This window comes from Sinohyriopsis cumingii, unplaced genomic scaffold (assembly GCF_028554795.1).
Source record: "Sinohyriopsis cumingii isolate HCF-2022 unplaced genomic scaffold, ASM2855479v2 utg000160l, whole genome shotgun sequence".
In the NCBI taxonomy this organism is placed as follows: Eukaryota; Metazoa; Mollusca; class Bivalvia; order Unionida; family Unionidae; genus Sinohyriopsis; species Sinohyriopsis cumingii.
This window is the reverse complement of record NW_028315873.1, coordinates 8867982-8889443: the sequence shown is the minus strand read 5'-3', so window position 1 is coordinate 8889443 and position 21462 is coordinate 8867982. Positions and strand designations below refer to the sequence as shown.

Sequence of the window (21462 nt, the reverse complement as noted above, 5' to 3'; positions counted from 1 at the left end):
AACATTTTAATCCTTGTTAGATAGTCAAATGAGTTTAGGCATCCAAAAAAGACATTAAAAAAAGACATTACAAAATTGTATCCAAAAAGACATAAAAATGTCATTAAAAAAGGCATGGCAAAAAAAAAACATCCAAAAAAGGCATCCAAAAAAAATACCTCAAAAAGGCAAAAAAATACAAAATACAAAGTGAAGATTTTTTCATATAGACATATCACTTATAAAATGTAAAAGACTTTGTCAGCATCAACATCATCAAACAACACACCCAAAAGACAAAATGGGTGCCCCCATTTATAGCCTCTTACATCATGCATGTGGGCATAATGGGTCTATTTTACATCCCAAGCCTGCACGGGATTGTAAAAATAAAGATTAGATGGGGTTTTCCTTTTCAAGAGTGAGAAGGAATATGAAGATACTCACATCAGAGTGACTTATCAACATGATGCCATCATTGATGCAACACTTCCTTTTCTGCCAGATCTTTTTAAATTTGCCCTCGCTCTTCTTTAGCAGGTACCCCTCCATCATACTGCCATGACTTTTGTTCCCTTGCAGTTGGTGGAGACTGTAGCCACAAGAATTTTGAGGAGCTGAGATTGTACTGGGCTAATAAAAATAAACAGTAGAGTAAAATTACAATAATTAAGGTCAATACAAGTTTTCTACAGTTAATGAAATCTAAAATACTTTGTATTCTTGGTGGGTTAGAATAAGTCATAAAATGACTAACACAATATGGAATAAAATTTATCTTTTCTTGACAAGACTTTTAAACACTTGTTAACTAAACAGTGTCAACACAATGTCTTGCAACTGATAATGATGTAACAGAACATACATTAATGAGAAATTATTTTGCTTCAGGAGGCTTGTCATTAGTGCTAAGGTCCATGATGTTACAAAATTATATAGGATTCCAAACAATCAACCTGTGACATTCACACTTCAGTAGAATTGTTGAAAAAGAAAAAGAAAGAACGTTGTTCTTTAGCCGTATTTTATCATGTCTGAAAATGTCATGGTTTCAATTTCATTTTAGCAAATAAATAAACCTACGAGTTCAGCTTTGTAGGCAGGGTACCCAAATTTTGTCTTTGTACATAACATAAACTTTTGTTTACATATCAGACCTGTCAATCCTTTAAAACAAAACTCACTATGTGATGCAGCAAAGATGACAATTTCCAACGTTTCCAATCATGCCTATGTACCTGAATACTTATTTTATACTAATGTGCTGATTTTTTTACTTTTAAGTGGCTAATTGTATTCTATTTTAACTGTATTTTGTCAAATTACACCATGACATAAAATAAAAACCTGACTGAAAAACAGGGAAAAAGCATCTGAGGTACCCATGTAAATTGACTGTAACAATTTAAATTTTCATATTTCTTGTTACTGTTACATGGTTCTAACATTTCAAACTATATATGCATTATCTTTGCCCCACCTCGTCTTCAAATCAAAGATATGCTAAGAAACTGATGGGAAAATTATTTGTGGAGCTTATTTGTAAAGCATCTATCTTTCTTGATTCAACTGAATTGAAAACTGAGTAATCTGAAATCCTATTACATTCTCTAGTGTTGGTTGCTGTGGTACTACCACTATAAGGAAAGCTGTTTTTAATGTTAATACTACTGTGGTAATACCACTAAGGAAAGCTGTTTTTTTAATGTTGATACTACTGTGGTACTACCACTATAAGGAAAGCTGTTTTTTAATGTTGATACTACTGTGGTACTACCACTATAAGGAAAGCTGTTTTTTTATGTTGATACTACTGTGGTAATACCACTAAGGAAAGCTGTTTTTTTAATGTTGATACTTCTGTGGTACTACCAATATAAGGAAAGCTGTTTTTTAATTGTTGATACTACTGTGGTACTACCACTATAAGGAAAGGTGTTTTTTAATGTTGATACTACTGTGGTACTACCACTATAAGGAAAGCTGTTTTTTAATGTTGATACTACTGTGGTACTACCACTATAAGGAAAGGTGTTTTTTAATGTTGATACTACTGTGGTACTACCAATATAAGGAAAGCTGTTTATAATGTTGATACTACTGTGGTACTACCACTATAAGGAAAGTTGTTTTTTAATGTTGATACTACTGTGGTACTACCACTATAAGGAAAGGTGTTTTTTAATGTTGATACTACTGTGGTAATACCACTAAGGAAAGCTGTTTATAATGTTGATACTACTGTGGTACTACCACTATAAGGAAAGCTGTTTTTTAATGTTGATACTACTGTGGTACTACCACTATAAGGATAGCTGTTTATAATGTTGATACTACTGTGGTACTACCACTATAAGGATAGCTGTTTATAATGTTGATACCACTGTGGTACTACCACTATAAGGAAAGCTGTTTTTTAATGTTGATACTACTGTGGTACTACCACTATAAGGAAAGCTGTTTTTTAATGTTGATACTACTGTGGTAATACCACTAAGGAAAGCTGTTTATAATGTTGATACTACTGTGGTACTACCACTATAAGGAAAGCTGTTTTTTAATGTTGATACTACTGTGGTACTACCACTATAAGGAAAGCTGTTTTTTAATGTTGATACTACTGTGGTAATACCACTAAGGAAAGCTGTTTATAATGTTGATACTACTGTGGTACTACCACTATAAGGAAAGCTGTTTTTTAATGTTGATACTACTGTGGTACTACCACTATAAGGAAAGCTGTTTTTTAATGTTGATACTACTGTGGTAATACCACTAAGGAAAGCTGTTTATAATGTTGATACTACTGTGGTACTACCACTATAAGGATAGCTGTTTATAATGTTGATACCACTGTGGTACTACCACTAAGGAAAGCTGTTTTTTAATGTTGATACTACTGTGGTACTACCAATATAAGGAAAGCTGTTTTTTAATGTTGATACTACTGTGGTACTACCACTATAAGGAAAGGTGTTTTTTAATGTTGATACTACTGTGGTACTACCACTATAAGGAAAGCTGTTTTTTAATGTTGATACTACTGTGGTACTACCACTATAAGGAAAGCTGTTTTTTAATGTTGATACTACTGTGGTAATACCACTAAGGAAAGCTGTTTATAATGTTGATACTACTGTGGTACTACCACTATAAGGAAAGCTGTTTTTTAATGTTGATACTACTGTGGTACTACCACTATAAGGAAAGGTGTTTTTTAATGTTGATACTACTGTGGTACTACCACTATAAGGATAGCTGTTTTTTAATGTTGATACTACTGTGTTAATACCACTAAGGAAAGCTGTTTATAATGTTGATACTACTGTGGTACTACCACTATAAGGAAAGCTGTTTTTTAATGTTGATACTACTGTGGTACTACCACTATAAGGATAGCTGTTTATAATGTTGATACTACTGTGGTACTACCACTATAAGGATAGCTGTTTATAATGTTGATACCACTGTGGTACTACCACTATAAGGAAAGCTGTTTTTTAATGTTGATACTACTGTGGTACTACCACTATAAGGAAAGCTGTTTTTTAATGTTGATACTACTGTGTTAATACCACTAAGGAAAGCTGTTTATAATGTTGATACTACTGTGGTACTACCACTATAAGGAAAGCTGTTTTTTAATGTTGATACTACTGTGGTACTACCACTATAAGGATAGCTGTTTATAATGTTGATACTACTGTGGTACTACCACTATAAGGATAGCTGTTTATAATGTTGATACCACTGTGGTACTACCACTATAAGGAAAGCTGTTTTTTAATGTTGATACTACTGTGGTACTACCACTATAAGGAAAGCTGTTTTTTAATGTTGATACTACTGTGGTAATACCACTAAGGAAAGCTGTTTATAATGTTGATACTACTGTGGTACTACCACTATAAGGAAAGCTGTTTTTTAATGTTGATACTACTGTGGTACTACCACTATAAGGAAAGCTGTTTTTTAATGTTGATACTACTGTGGTAATACCACTAAGGAAAGCTGTTTATAATGTTGATACTACTGTGGTACTACCACTATAAGGAAAGCTGTTTTTTAATGTTGATACTACTGTGGTACTACCACTATAAGGAAAGCTGTTTTTTAATGCTGACACTACTGTGGTACTACCACTATAAGTATAGCTGTTTATAATGTTGATACGCCAGCTGGATACAACATAGCTATAGTTTTACAACAGTCAATTAGGACTTCAAAAAAAAAAAATCTTTGAAAAATTATGGTGATTTATTCTTACATTTAATATTTAATCAGACACCGTAACTGCTACTGTAAATTAGAAAGAGAATCAATAAATCACACCAGTACTTGTTAAGAACCTTTACAAATAATTGAAAGTTTAGTGGTATAGTAGTTAGTTAAACCAGCAAAGATAGTTATGGATCTTGTGTTTATACTACATGTGAACTAATCCAAAAGCATTATACATCCCTCACTATTGTACCCTTTAACATGGACCACAATTTGTTATATAAGACTAAAATTACATCTATAAGATAACTGAGTATAAGCAAAACTCACTATAATGTGTTATACTCTAAAATACAATTCAGAGATGAATCACATGAAAACAGACCATATCTAAACTCCAAAATGCCTATACCATGTATGGATAGTTACAATGTGACAGGTTTTTCCCATTAGATTAAGACAAAAGAAGCATACATGTCACTATGAAAAGAAAGGATTAGAAACAGCACACATGTACTCTTGTCGATCTCAATATAAACTCGGCATAAACTTTCATGAACTTTATTACATTTTGTCATGATGCAAAAGTTGATTTAGTGACAAATAATCTGAATCCATGGTTAAAAAAATCTTTTCCAGTATGACTTGGCTGGATTTCTCTATTTTATCCACACAAGGTGGATTTTAATTTTTGGTCACCAAATGCATTCAATTTTTGAAAATAAAAAAACAGTAAATGGTCAGTTTCAAGGTCATTTTCATGATACAGTCAGTATGTGCAGTGACGAACATCAAGTGAATAATTTTGCAAAGGAAATATAAAAACTTGTCTACCCCAAATGCCCAGGGAAAAACATGGGATCCTTCAAATCGAAAATAAAAATAATACAAGCATAGTAAGCAAAATTTAAGTAAATGCATATGCTTTAAAAAGCAACTTAAAATATATAAAAATGACAACAGTTATAAACTTAATATAGTAAAAGGAAATGAGCATCACACAGTGCTGTATCAAAATCTGTAACATAAAGTACAAAATTATTTCAACTCCCCTACAACAAACGGTGCCACGTATATTGGCCAAAACAGCTGTTCTGAAGACTTCTCTGCTTTTTATTTTCATCCTTTTATTTTCCTTTTCAAACACTCAGATTTGCAAACTTCATATAGTTTTTGGTCGATTATTTTCCATGGCTACAAAAATCAGCAAGGACTCTGTGGTTGCTGCAAGCCAAAATGTACAGAATCCATGAGAAAAAAAATCACGTATCAACAATAGTACTCCCTTCTTAAATCCACCAAAAATTATCCATCTGTGTAAACAATAGGATTTACTTGTTAAGTCCATTAAAAATTACCAATCCTGGAGAACAATATGACTCCCTTGCTAAATCCATGAAAAATGTATTATTCTGTGTAAACAATATGACTCCCTTGCTAAATCCATGAAAAATGTATTATTCTGTGTAAACAATATGACCCCCTTGCTAAATCCATGAAAAATGTATTATTCTGTGTAAACAATATGACTCCTTTGCTAGATCCATGAAAAAGGTATTAGTCTGTGTAAATAATTGGAATCCCTTGCTAAATCCATGAAAACGATATTCTTCCATGTAAACAACAGGACTCAGCTGCTAAATCCATGAATTCAAGCAATAACATCAGTGCCAAAAATATCATATAGCGTGTACATGAGATAATGTGATACCTGTATCTCACTGGATGCACTTTCAGACAGGTGAAGCATAGTGAATGAAAGATAAAGTTTGAATTCTTGCTTTTTAAATTACATGCACAACAAACATGCTGTACATGAAACTAACAGTATATACATGAAACTAACAGTGTGAGAGAAATCTTCAACAACTGTATAATTACCACTAATCCCAAAGTTACTAACTACACAACATGATAACAATGTGACCATGTAAGGCGATCAACTATCAAAATTACCCATAATCCTCCTGACCAGCGGTGATGTGATTGCTTGGAATAAACAGTAAATGTGTTAAAACTCTCATGCAATTTTCAAAGAATAACATCTTTGTTCAACAGATTAGCAGAATCTATGAACAAATTTAGAAAATAAAGTCATGTTTATGAGTAACTTGATTTCCCAATTGATTTATAATTACACGTGGTTTGTTTGAACATATGTTTACAAGCAGCCTGGCTTATGTCAAATGATGCCACAATTTAATATTTATTACAGTCAAAGATATTCGCTTGAAAACATTGCCTGGATAATAATAATATTAATAATGATGCTTTATTTATAGAGGGTGACTCATTAGTCAAGGACTAGTCTCCCATGAGGCCCTCTTAAGGAGAGTATAACAATGCACATTATATGAAGATAGCAATAATTACTGTTTATTTTAACATGTTTAGTATTAAAATACTAAATTCCATTATCTGTTACAAACACATACATGCTCATGATATCTCTTCTTAAATACTCTAATATTTTCAGCAGATTTTACATGTAGTGGAAGCTTATTCCACAGAACTGTACCAGAGTACTGGAAGCTCTTTCTAAATTGCTCTGTTCTTGGTTTTGGTGGTAGAAGGTTTCCATGTGATATTGATCTCAACTGGTATTGTGTGAAAAAGGCCTGAATAAGTCCTGAAGATACTCTGGTGCAGTTCCATGGAGACATTTATATAAAAGAACTGCCTTGTGAAAATCTATCCTGTCATATATTGTGAACCATTTGAGTTCTGTAAATAATGCCTTCGAGGGATGATCAACAGATGTATCTAAAAGTACACATGCTGCTCGTTTCTGAAGTTTATAAATCCTGTCAAGCTCAGATTAGCAGTTTCCCAATACATTAGAATAATAATTCATTGTTGGAAGAATATATGACTTGTAGTTTCCACAGGTAAATATTTCTTGATTCTGCGAAGGGCAATTTTGGATGACAGTGTTTTACAAAGCTTATCAATATTGTCATTCCATAATAAATTATTATCTACAGACACACCTACAAGCCTTTCATGCTTGACATTTTCTAATGGATGATTATTTATTGCATGAGACAGTTTTGGGTTCCCTAACTTGTGTAGCTTTTGTGATGTCCCCAAAATCATACATTTTGTTTTACATTCATTAATTACCATCCTATTTTGCTGTGCCCAGTTTTGGACTCTAATAAGGTCTGAGTTTAATCTTGTTTGGATAACTTCAGCATCAGAACTAGATGCATACAAGGTTGCATCATCTGCAAACAAATCTATATTTGTGAATTCATTATTTAATGGTAAATCATTGATATAGATAAGGAAGAGCAGAGGGCCCAAAACTGAACCTTGAGGGACCCCTGAATGAATAGTGCGAATTTGAGAGCTAATATTGACAATGCTTACTTGTTGAGACCTTTGGTTTAGGTATGATCTAAACCAGTTTAAAGAAGGATTGTCAAACCTGTAACAGTTTAACTTTTGCAGCAGAATTTCATAATCAACAAGATCAAAGGCTTTCTAGAAGTCAAGGAAAACAATCCTAGTCATATGTCCATTATCCATTTCCTTCAGCCAAAGATCAATTAATTTGGTAAGTTCTGTTTGGCACGAGTGGTACTTTCTAAATCCTGATTGTGCTTTATGAAATAGAGTATGTTTCAAAAACTTTATAGACCTGAATGGCTACACGCTTTTCAAATAGTTTTGACAATACAGGAAGAACTGATATTGGTCTGTAATTTCTTGGATCATCCTTTTCTCCTTTCTTAAAGATAGGTGTAACCTTTGCACATTTCAGTGTTTCTGGAAAATTACAACTCATTATACTTAAGTTTATGATATGCGTTAATGACTTTGTTATTGCTGGTGCAGCAATTTTAAGAATTTGTGGACCAATACCATCCAATCCAGAGGATTTATTAATACTCACCTTAATTAGCATATAAAAAAGCTTCACTAACATTAGCTACTGAAAAATAATTGTTATCAGGAATTTTAGCTTTTATAAATAACAGAAGAGCACCAAGTTCAATTGGGATGTTAGTCTGGTTCTGAATACTGTTACTGGATACTTAAAAGATAAGTTCTAGCCATGCATGATTTTTCCATCTTCTCTTCACCTGGGGTCAACTTTTGAAGCACCACATACCACATGTGCTCCAACCATAATGTAAAGATGCTGTAAGTGGAACATGTGCATTTCACACATGCAAGGCATAACTCAGGTATATCTTCCCTATTTATTTTTTTAACACTGCTGTACTTAGCAAACATGTTTACTGAAACAATAAAGAGAAACAAGATAAATAAATTAACACCTAGAGTGTTAATAATTTGTTAAATAACACCCTTTATTAACAGACTGACAAGAGACAGTGTGTTTGAAAATGTGATTCACAACATGCAATAGTAATAGTGTATGGTACTATTGGTCTAAAAAATGACAGACCAAATATAAGAAAGCAACAAAATTCATCAATATTTTTGTAAATTCAAAACAATACACACCTACTGTTTCTGGATGAATATTACACAAAATAAATCCAAAATCTTCCATAAATGGATGAATTCAAACTTAATTTCACTTGGATTTATGAAAGTTGTCTAAAACATCTAGTTGCTGTATGCAAGCAAAGCTTAAAAACTAGGGACACTTAGTAGCAGCAAGGGGAAGTAATGTGCAAGAGTTACTGTCCTTTGACTATATGATATAGACAGAAAATACAAATTTTCGTCCTCTGGTTGGGCTGGATTAAGAAGGATTATATTCCTAATGTTAATGATATCTGGAAACATATTCAAAGGATAAAGCTTGAGCAGGCACCAAGCACTGCATTTTAACAGTTAATTCATCAGAATCATAACTCTTACATGATCAGGCCATTTCACTTGGTTTGATGAATGCAATCTTTTTGCTTTAGCCTGGCTCAAAAATTGGAATGACACATGCTGTTTGAGTAGTTTTTCTTTTTGTTCAAACAATCCTTGATTAAGTGTTTGATAAATAACTTATATAGTCAGTAATTAATCATGTAACAATAACAATCATATATGCTTTGTTATGTGCTAATGTTTGCTGGAACTGTGCAGAAAGCCTATGAACCAGGCTTAACCTCCTCAAAGCAGATGTGTATAGGAGTGTGTATGTTCTTAAATACATGACTTACTTCTTTATACGATGTCATGGAGCTAGTGAGATTCTTCTTGAGGTCGTTAAGTTTCTGCCGTTCTTCATTATGTTTCTGTTTGATTTGTTTCAGTTCATCTCCAAGTTTCTCAACAAATGTATGGTGATACTCAACTGTTTTCTTGCCCTCTTCAAAATACCTAAATAGCGAGGAAACATTAAAAATCAGAATTTGGGGAATTTTTGGTTCGTGTCAGCCACTAAATGATCTAAGAACCAACAGTAGTCAACTGAACAGAAACCTTAAGACAGTGTAACCTATTTTGTGGATGTGAATATTAGTGATAAAACTATATGAACATATTACAATTCATGGCTGCTGAAGCAACAATGTGACTAAATTGGAGCTATGTGCAACACTTTGAAACAACAGGAACACAGTGATGAAAACAATCATTCCTAACATAAGATCTACATGGGCCTGGTATTGCTAATTAGGTTTATACAATATCTTGCCATTTGTATGCAGAGACGAAGATCATAATTAACTGATATAAACCTATACTCCAAGTTTGATCAAAATCTGATATGAAATACAGCCTCTAGAGTAGTAAGAACCTTAGCTTTAAACAGACCAAATGTAGTAACCTCAGCTTTAAACAGACCAAATGTAGTAATAACCTCATCTTTAAACTGACCAAATGTAGTAATAATCTCAGCTCTAAACATACCAAATGTAGTAATAATCTCAGCTTAAAGACCAAATGTAGAAATAACCTCAGCTTTAAACAGACCAAATGAAGTAATAACCTGACAGCTTTAAACAGACCAAATGTAGTAATAATCTCAGCTTAAAGACCAAATGTAGTAATAACCTCAGCCTTAAACAGACCAAATGTAGTAATAACCAAAGTTCTAAATAGACCACATGTAGTAATAACCTCAGCTCTAAACAGACCAAATGTAGTAATAATCTCAGCTTAAACAGACCAAATGTAGTAATAATCTCAGCTTAAACAGACTAAATGTAGCAATAATCTCAGCTTAAACAGACCAAATGTAGTAATAATCTCAGCTGAAACAGACCAAATGTAGTAATAATCCCAGCTTAAACAGACCAAATGTAGTAATACCCTCAGCTTTAAACATACCAAATGAAGTAATAACCTGACAGCTTTAAACAGACCAAATGTAGAAATAACTTGACAGCTTTAAACAGACCAAATGTAGTAATAACCTCAGCATTAAACAGACCAAATTTAGTAATAACCTCAGCATTAAACAGACCAAATGTAGTAATAACCTCAGCATTAAACAGACCAAATTTAGTAATAACCTCAGCATTAAACAGACCAAATTTAGTAATAACCTCAGTTCTAAACAGACCAAATGTAGTAATAACCTCAGCATTAAACAGACCAAATGCAGTAATAACCTCAGTTCTAAACAGACCAAATGTAGTAATAACCTCAGCATTAAACAGACCAAATGTAGTAATAACCTCAGCTCTAAACAGACTAAACGTAGTAATAACCTCAGCTTTAAACAAACCAAATGCTTTTTAATATGCACAGATACCACTGATAATCGAATTCATCCAAAACATTGTGATAATATACCACTGATAATTGAATTCATCCAAAACATTGTGATAATATACCACTGATAATCAAATTCATCCAAAAACATTGTGATAATATACCACTGATAATTGAATTCATCCAAAACATTGTGATAATATACCACTGATAATCGAATTCATCCAAAACATTGTGATAATATACCACTGATAATCGAATTCATCCAAAACATTGTGATAATATACCACTGATAATCGAATTCATCCAAAACATTGTGATAATATACCACTGATAATCGAATTCATCCAAAACATTGTGATAATATACCAGTGATAATCGAATTCATCCAAAACAGTGTGATAATATACCACTGAGAATCGAATTCATCCAAACCAGTGTGATAATATACCACTGATAATCGAATTCATCCAAAACATTGTGATAATATACCACTGAGAATCGAATTCATCCAAAACATTGTGATAATATACCACTGAGAATCGAATTCATCCAAAACATTGTGATAATATACCACTGAGAATCAAATTCATCCAAACCAGTGTGATAATATACCACTGATAATCGAATTCATCCAAAACAGTGTGATAATATACCACTGATAATTGAATTCATCCAAACCAGTGTGATAATATACCACTGATAATTGAATTCATCCAAACCAGTGTGATAATATACCACTGAGAATCGAATTCATCCAAAACATTGTGAAAATATACCACTGAGAATCGAATTCATCCAAAACATTGTGATAATATACCACTGAGAATCGAATTCATCCAAAACATTGTGATAATATACCACTGAGAATCAAATTCATCCAAACCAGTGTGATAATATACCACTGATAATCGAATTCATCCAAAACATTGTGATAATATACCACTGAGAACTGAATTCATCCAAACCAGTGTGATAATATACCACTGAGAATCGAATTCATCCAAAACATTGTGATAATATACCACTGAGAATCGAATTCATCCAAAACATTGTGATAATATACCACTGAGAATCAAATTCATCCAAAACATTGTGATAATATACCACTGAGAATCGAATTCATCCAAAACATTGTGATAATATACCACTGAGAATCAAATTCATCCAAACCAGTGTGATAATATACCACTGATAATCGAATTCATCCAAAACATTGTGATAATATACCACTGAGAATCGAATTCATCCAAAACATTGTGATAATATACCACTGAGAATCGAATTCATCCAAAACATTGTGATAATATACCACTGAGAATCAAATTCATCCAAACCAGTGTGATAATATACCACTGATAATCGAATTCATCCAAACCAGTGTGATAATATACAACTGAGAATCGAATTCATCCAAACCAGTGTGATAATATACCACTGATAATCGAATTCATCCAAAACATTGTGATAATATACCACTGAGAATCGAATTCATCCAAAACAGTGTGATAATATACCACTGAGAATCGAATTCATCCAAAACATTGTGATAATATACCACTGAGAATCGAATTCATCCAAAACATTGTGATAATATACCACTGAGAATCGAATTCATCCAACACATTGTGATAATATACCACTGAGAATCGAATTCATCCAAAACATTGTGATAATATACCACTGAGAATCGAATTCATCCAAAACATTGTGATAATATACCACTGATAATCAAATTCATCCAAACCAGTGTGATAATATACCACTGAGAATCGAATTCATCCAAAACATTGTGATAATATACAACTGAGAATCGAATTCATCCAAACCAGTGTGATAATATACCACTGATAATCGAATTCATCCAAAACATTGTGATAATATACCACTGAGAATCGAATTCATCCAAAACATTGTGATAATATACCACTGAGAATCGAATTCATCCAAAACATTGTGATAATATACCACTGATAATCAAATTCATCCAAAACATTGTGATAATATACCACTGAGAATCAAATTCATCCAAAACATTGTGATAATATACCACTGATAATCGAATTCATCCAAAACATTGTAATAATATACCACTGAGAATCGAATTCATCCAAAACATTGTGATAATATACCACTGAGAATCGAATTCATCCAAAACATTGTGATAATATACCACTGAGAATCAAATTCATCCAAAACATTGTGATAATATACCACTGATAATCGAATTCATCGAAAACATTGTGATAATATACCACTGATAATCGAATTCATCCAAAACATTGTGATAATATACCACTGATAATCGAATTCATCGAAAACATTGTGATAATATACCACTGATAATTGAATTCATCCAAAACATTGTGATAATATACCACTGAGAATCGAATTCATCCAAAACATTGTGATAATATACCACTGAGAATCGAATTCATCCAAAACATTGTGATAATATACCACTGAGAATCGAATTCATCCAAAACATTGTGATAATATACCACTGAGAATCGAATTCATCCAAAACATTGTGATAATATACCACTGAGAATCGAATTCATCCAAACCAGTGTGATAATATACCACTGATAATCGAATTCATCCAAACCAGTGTGATAATATACCACTGAGAATCGAATTCATCCAACACATTGTGATAATATACCACTGAGAATCGAATTCATCCAAAACATTGTGATAATATACCACTGATAATTGAATTCATCCAAAACATTGTGATAATATACCACTGATAATCAAATTCATCCAAACCAGTGTGATAATATACCACTGAGAATCGAATTCATCCAAAACATTGTGATAATATACAACTGAGAATCGAATTCATCCAAACCAGTGTGATAATATACCACTGATAATCGAATTCATCCAAAACATTGTGATAATATACCACTGAGAATCGAATTCATCCAAAACATTGTGATAATATACCACTGAGAATCAAATTCATCCAAAACATTGTGATAATATACCACTGAGAATCAAATTCATCCAAAACATTGTGATAATATACCACTGATAATCGAATTCATCCAAAACATTGTAATAATATACCACTGAGAATCGAATTCATCCAAAACATTGTGATAATATACCACTGAGAATCGAATTCATCCAAAACATTGTGATAATATACCACTGAGAATCAAATTCATCCAAAACATTGTGATAATATACCACTGATAATCGAATTCATCCAAAACATTGTGATAATATACCACTGATAATCGAATTCATCCAAAACATTGTGATAATATACCACTGATAATCGAATTCATCCAAAACATTGTGATAATATACCACTGATAATCGAATTCATCCAAAACATTGTGATAATATACCACTGAGAATCGAATTCATCCAAAACATTGTGATAATATACCACTGATAATTGAATTCATCCAAAACATTGTGATAATATACCACTGAGAATCAAATTCATCCAAAACATTGTGATAATATACCACTAATAATTGAATTCATCCAAAACATTGTGATAATATACCACTGATAATCGAATTCATCCAAAACATTGTGATAATATACCACTGAGAATCGAATTCATCCAAACCAGTGTGATAATATACCACTGATAATCGAATTCATCCAAGCCAGTGTGATAATATACCACTGATAATCGAATTCATCCAAAACATTGTGATAATATACCACTGAGAATCGAATTCATCCAAAACATTGTGATAATATACCACTGATAACCGAATTCATCCAAAACATTGTGATAATATACCACTGAGAATCGAATTCATCCAAAACAGTGTGATAATATACCACTGATAATCGAATTCATCCAAAACATTGTGATAATATACCACTGAGAATCAAATTCATCCAAAACATTGTGATAATAGACCACTGAGAATCAAATTCATCCAAACCAGTGTGATAATATACCACTGAGAATCGAATTCATCCAAAACATTGTGATAATATACCACTGATAATCAAATTCATCCAAAACAGTGTGATAATATACCACTGAGAATCAAATTCATCCAAAACAGTGTGATAATATACCACTGATAATCGAATTCATCCAAACCAGTGTGATAATATACCACTGAGAATCGAATTCATCCAAAACATTGTGATAATATACCACTGATAATCGAATTCATCCAAAACATTGTGATAATATACCACTGAGAATCGAATTCATCCAAAACAGTGTGATAATATACCACTGATAATCGAATTCATCCAAAACATTGTGATAATATACCACTGATAATCGAATTCATCCAAAACAGTGTGATAATATACCACTGATAATCGAATTAATCCAAAACATTGTGATAATATACCACTGAGAATCAAATTCATCCAAAACATTGTGATAATATACCACTGAGAATCAAATTCATCCAAACCAGTGTGATAATATACCATTGAGAATCGAATTCATCCAAAACATTGTGATAATATACCACTGAGAATCGAATTCATCCAAAACATTGTGATAATATACCACTGATAATCGAATTCATCCAAAACAGTGTGATAATATACCACTGAGAATCGAATTCATCCAAAACATTGTGATAATATACCACTGAGAATCGAATTCATCCAAAACATTGTGATAATATACCACTGAGAATCAAATTCATCCAAACCAGTGTGATAATATACCACTGAGAATCGAATTCATCCAAAACATTGTGATAATATACCACTGAGAATCGAATTCATCCAAAACATTGTGATAATATACCACTGATAATTGAATTCATCCAAAACATTGTGATAATATACCACTGAGAATCAAATTCATCCAAACCAGTGTGATAATATACCACTGAGAATCAAATTCATCCAAACCAGTGTGATAATATACCACTGATAATCGAATTCATCCAAACCAGTGTGATAATATACCACTGATAATTGAATTCATCCAAAACATTGTGATAATATACCACTGAGAATCGAATTCATCCAAAACATTGTGATAATATACCACTGAGAATCGAATTCATCCAAAACATTGTGATAATATACCACTGATAATTGAATTCATCCAAAACATTGTGATAATATACCACTGATAATTGAATTCATCCAAAACATTGTGATAATATACCACTGAGAATCAAATTCATCCAAACCAGTGTGATAATATACCACTGAGAATCGAATTCATCCAAAACATTGTGATAATATACCACTGAGAATCGAATTCATCCAAACCAGTGTGATAATATACCACTGATAATCGAATTCATCCAAACCAGTGTGATAATATACCACTGATAATCGAATTCATCCAAAACATTGTGATAATATACCACTGAGAATCGAATTCATCCAAAACATTGTGATAATATACCACTGATAATTGAATTCATCCAAAACATTGTGATAATATACCACTGATAATTGAATTCATCCAAAACATTGTGATAATATACCACTGAGAATCGAATTCATCCAAACCAGTGTGATAATATACCACTGAGAATCGAATTCATCCAAAACATTGTGATAATATACCACTGAGAATCGAATTCATCCAAAACATTGTGATAATATACCACTGAGAATCGAATTCATCCAAAACAGTGTGATAATATACCACTGAGAATCGAATTCATCCAAAACAGTGTGATAATATACCACTGATAATCGAATTCATCCAAAACAGTGTGATAATATACCACTGATAATCGAATTCATCCAAAACATTGTGATAATATACCACTGATAATTGAATTCATCCAAAACATTGTGATAATATACCACTGATAATTGAATTCATCCAAAACATTGTGATAATATACCACTGAGAATCAAATTCATCCAAACCAGTGTGATAATATACCACTGAGAATCGAATTCATCCAAACCAGTGTGATAATATACCACTGATAATCGAATTCATCCAAACCAGTGTGATAATATACCACTGAGAATCGAATTCATCCAAAACATTGTGATAATATACCACTGATAATTGAATTCATCCAAAACATTGTGATAATATACCACTGAGAATCAAATTCATCCAAACCAGTGTGATAATATACCACTGAGAATCGAATTCATCCAAAACATTGTGATAATATACCACTGAGAATCGAATTCATCCAAAACATTGTTATAATATACCACTGAGAATCAAATTCATCCAAAACAGTGTGATAATATACCACTGATAATCGAATTCATCCAAAACATTGTGATAATATACCACTGATAATCGAATTCATCCAAAACATTGTGATAATATACCACTGAGAATCGAATTCATCCAAACCAGTGTGATAATATACCACTGATAATCGAATTCATCCAAACCAGTGTGATAATATACCACTGATAATTGAATTCATCCAAAACATTGTGATAATATACCACTGAGAATCGAATTCATCCAAAACATTGTGATAATATACCACTGATAATTGAATTCATCCAAAACATTGTGATAATATACCACTGATAATCGAATTCATCCAAACCAGTGTGATAATATACCACTGATAATTGAATTCATCCAAAACATTGTGATAATATACCACTGAGAATCGAATTCATCCAAAACATTGTGATAATATACCACTGATAATCGAATTCATCCAAAACATTGTGATAATATACCACTGATAATTGAATTCATCCAAAACATTGTGATAATATACCACTGATAATCGAATTCATCCAAAACATTGTGATAATATACCACTGATAATTGAATTCATCCAAAACAGTGTGATAATATACCACTGATAATCGAATTCATCCAAAACATTGTGATAATATACCACTGATAATCGAATTCATCCAAACCAGTGTGATAATATACCACTGATAATTGAATTCATCCAAAACATTGTGATAATATACCACTGAGAATCGAATTCATCCAAAACATTGTGATAATATACCACTGAGAATCAAATTCATCCAAAACAGCGTGATAATATACCAAGGAGACTCAAATTCATCCAAAACAGTGTGATAATATACCAATGAGAATCAAATTCATCCAAAACAGTGTGATAATATATCACTGAGAATCAAATTCATCCAAAAACAGTGTGATAATATACCACTGAGAATCAAATTCATCCAAAAACAGTGTGATAATATACCAATGATAATCGAATTCATCCAAAACATTGTTTAAATATACCAAATCTAACAAAGTCAATGCAAAACAAACCTGTAAGCTAATAAATCCAACTAAAGAGCTGATACCAATGTTTAACACATGCCTCATACTTAAGACAGAAATGTACAAAAAGCAAATCCAGCATTTTCCTTCATCAAACAGGATTACAAAAAGTAACCCATTAAACCAGACTGGAAAAAATATTGCTACTTATTGAAGGATCTAACAAAGAATATAACTTTCTCTAATTCATATTATTCAACTATTAGCAAGGAAATTCCTATCACTTCTGCTAAACTATCAACTAACTACATATGTAAATCGTATTAACATGATAGGTAAATGTTTTGACCAAAGATACAAATATACCACAGTAAGAATATCATTTTCTAATGATGTAATAAGTTTCATTTAAATACTTATGTTGCCATTTGGCTAATAAAAAATATTTCAGCCTTAAGTGCACTGAAGAAAATGTACATTGTAATTAATTCTAATGGTACGAGTATCTAGATTACATTTTAGTAACTAGTTACAGGTAAAACTATTTAATAAACTGACACTTAAAGAACCAATTCATTTTTGTTAGGTTCTACAGTTTCTACAAACAAGAGTCACCAGAAAGGACTGATGCTCTTCAGGCCAAAAGGATTTTCCAGGAACTTGTCATAAAAAAATATTTCATTCTTTTAACTCCTGAGCATTGAAAGCATGTTTGATATTCTTCAGCGATAACAAGCATTTCAAATTTTCAAATTAGCTCATGATGTGATATTGGTGCCATTTTGATTTAGGACCAGGCAGATATCATTTGAAACCTTTTGGTAAAACTTAATATAAACATACATTCAGGGCAATTGGAGGCAACAAAATTTCAAGATGGCATTCACAGTATCAGCTACACACTTAGCACCACTCTCATTCATAGTATCAGCTACACAGTCAATTAGCACCACTCTCATTCATAGTATCAGCTACACAGTCAATTAGTACCACTCTCATTCAGGTATACTTACAATTTTAAAGCCTTGTAATACTCAAGTAGATTATGTAACAAATCGGCTCCTTTCTTTGTCTTTATTTCATTCACCTTCACCAAATACTGAAAAACAACAAACATTTTTAGCCATACACATTGTCTCAGAAAAAGGGTTTGAATTCAACTTCTTAAAAGAAACTACCACTTGAAAAATAGAGAGATTGTTATTTCATAGAATATCAAGCGTTGGTTAATAATACCAATGGATCTGCAACATATTAAGTGCAAAGAGCCTGATTCAAGCAAAGGACGCATTATTCTTATCAACAATCAAATGAGAATGAGCATTTTCACCACCATTAAATATTTCTTAACATGAAAGTAACACAAGTTTTACAGTAACCTCAGTTATTGTGTAACATCATTACCATGAATATAACATGAGGTTTACCATTACCTCAATTTTATTGTGCAACATCATTAGCAGATATGCAAGAATGAAACCGATTCTTGTGTTGTCATGACATCCCATTCAATGGAAGTAATTTCCACTCAATCATTTTAATCCAACGAAGCAAGGCTAAACTGCAACCTTATATTTTATTGCTTTTTGTTATGGTATTGGAGGGGTATCTTCCATATCTTTTTCTATTTTTTTTTAATTATTTCCTGTGCTGATTGATAATAGAATCAGAAAACAACAAAAAATGTGACCTTAGGAAATACTAATAACTTCAGGAAAGCTTTAACGTTTCTAAATGAATATATATATTGCTAATTTCATTTTGGTAGTAGCTTCCATAGTCTGCAGTGAACTTCATCAATATTACAATGCACTCTTAGCCCTGCACCTTCCTGAACTTATGCTATTTCCTCAAGTCCTTTAAATAGTCTTATGTTCTACTGGTTGAAAAGAATTTTGTAGGAATTCATGTCAAGACTGAGTATTCTGTCCCTGTATTGCTTTTGTAATTCAATCATCTCAGATAGTCTTGAGGAACTCCAGCATACCAGATACTAAATTTGATAACCAAAATATTTCCTTATACAAATGGACCAATATGTTTGCAGGACAAGTATGGTACAAAATTCTTCCCAATCATTGCCCCTGCTGACCTTGAAATTTATAACACTGAAATCAACTCTGACCTTGAGGCACACAATGCTTAACTCAGTTCAGATATAATCAGAACATCCTCAACTCTTTCTAATGCAGGTCCCTGAGTGATCAAGTGGTCTAAAGCACTCACCATTGGACTGTGCCATCTCACCTCTGTCTGCATGGGTTCGAGTCTCCAGCCCAACTAACATGGGTACATGAGAAAGCTTACCAGTAGCTGTTCTGGGGTTGGTGGTTCTTCCCAGGATTTTCCCAGGGATTTTCCTTCACCAACTTTACTTGCTGCCATGTACAGCCTTTATCATGCTGAAAAATGGCATTAAATCCCCAAAACAACTCTAATGCAACTGTAATTTTTCTTACATAATCATCACCATCTTCTGAATTTATGTCAGCTTTGTACTTAATCCTATACACTGCCTGAAACATGAAAAGCTTTAATTCTGTTTGACTGAATATGTTTAATTTCTGTATATAGATTAATCTATCTTTTGCCAATTATGGTCTTTTACTGCTGGAGAAAATTTTCTTTTAAGAGGACTCAGTTCATTAAAACAGAGAGTTGTGAGACAGTTTCTGTGAGTCCACAAGACGCACAAACATTGGACATTAGTGTATCAAAGACAAGAATTTGAGAGTTCTGGAAGCAATGTAAGCACTTACAGTAAGCTATCATATATTGAAGAAAATGAATTGCCTAATGATGTAAGACTGTAATGACCTCTATACTTCTTGACCACATGCAAGCCTGTCTGCAGGTTTTAGGATTTTCATTTAATATGAAAGCTTCAACTGCACAATTTTTCATTCCTGAAATAGTGACCATTTCTGTATTTAAACTTGCATCAGATTTCTTGTATTGCATGCCACTTTCTTAATTAAAAAAAAAGTATCTAAAAGGAAAACAGTAAATGAGTATATATTAGAACTGACTTCCTTTATTGATAACCAAAAGAAAAAGTAAAAACATGAATTTTGTGTGTCTACATACCAAACACATCTGAAGTTGGAATATTTTTCATTTTATGTGTCTACATACCGAACACATATGAAGTAGGAATATTTTTAATTTTGTGTGTCTACATACCGAACACATATGAAGCAGGAATATTTTTAATCTTGTGTGTCTACATACCAAACACATATGAAGTAGGAATATTTTTAATTTTATGTGTCTACATACTGAACACATCTGAAGTTGGAATATTATTCATTTTACGTGTCTACATACCGAACACATCTGAAGTTGGAATATTTTTCATTTTATGTGTCTACACACCGAACACATCTTAAGTTGGAATATTTTTCATTTTACGTGTCTACATACCGAATACATCTGAAGTTGGAATATTTTTCAATTTATGTGTCTACATA

The 21462-nt window shown here is 32.3% G+C and overlaps 1 protein-coding gene across 1 annotated transcript in view; it reads right to left on the bottom strand.

Moving 5' to 3' along the window:
* The window catches only part of LOC149774740 (arf-GAP with SH3 domain, ANK repeat and PH domain-containing protein 1-like), a 204935-nt gene that overhangs the window by 112106 nt on the left and 71367 nt on the right, over positions 1–21462 (bottom strand). The window contains exons 8-10 of the mRNA XM_089944763.1: positions 19006–19091; positions 9336–9495; positions 427–612 (exon numbers count right to left, since the gene is read on the bottom strand). Coding sequence (XP_089800889.1) covers positions 427–612; positions 9336–9495; positions 19006–19091 — 432 coding nt within the window. The remainder of the gene's footprint in view (positions 1–426; positions 613–9335; positions 9496–19005; positions 19092–21462) is intronic.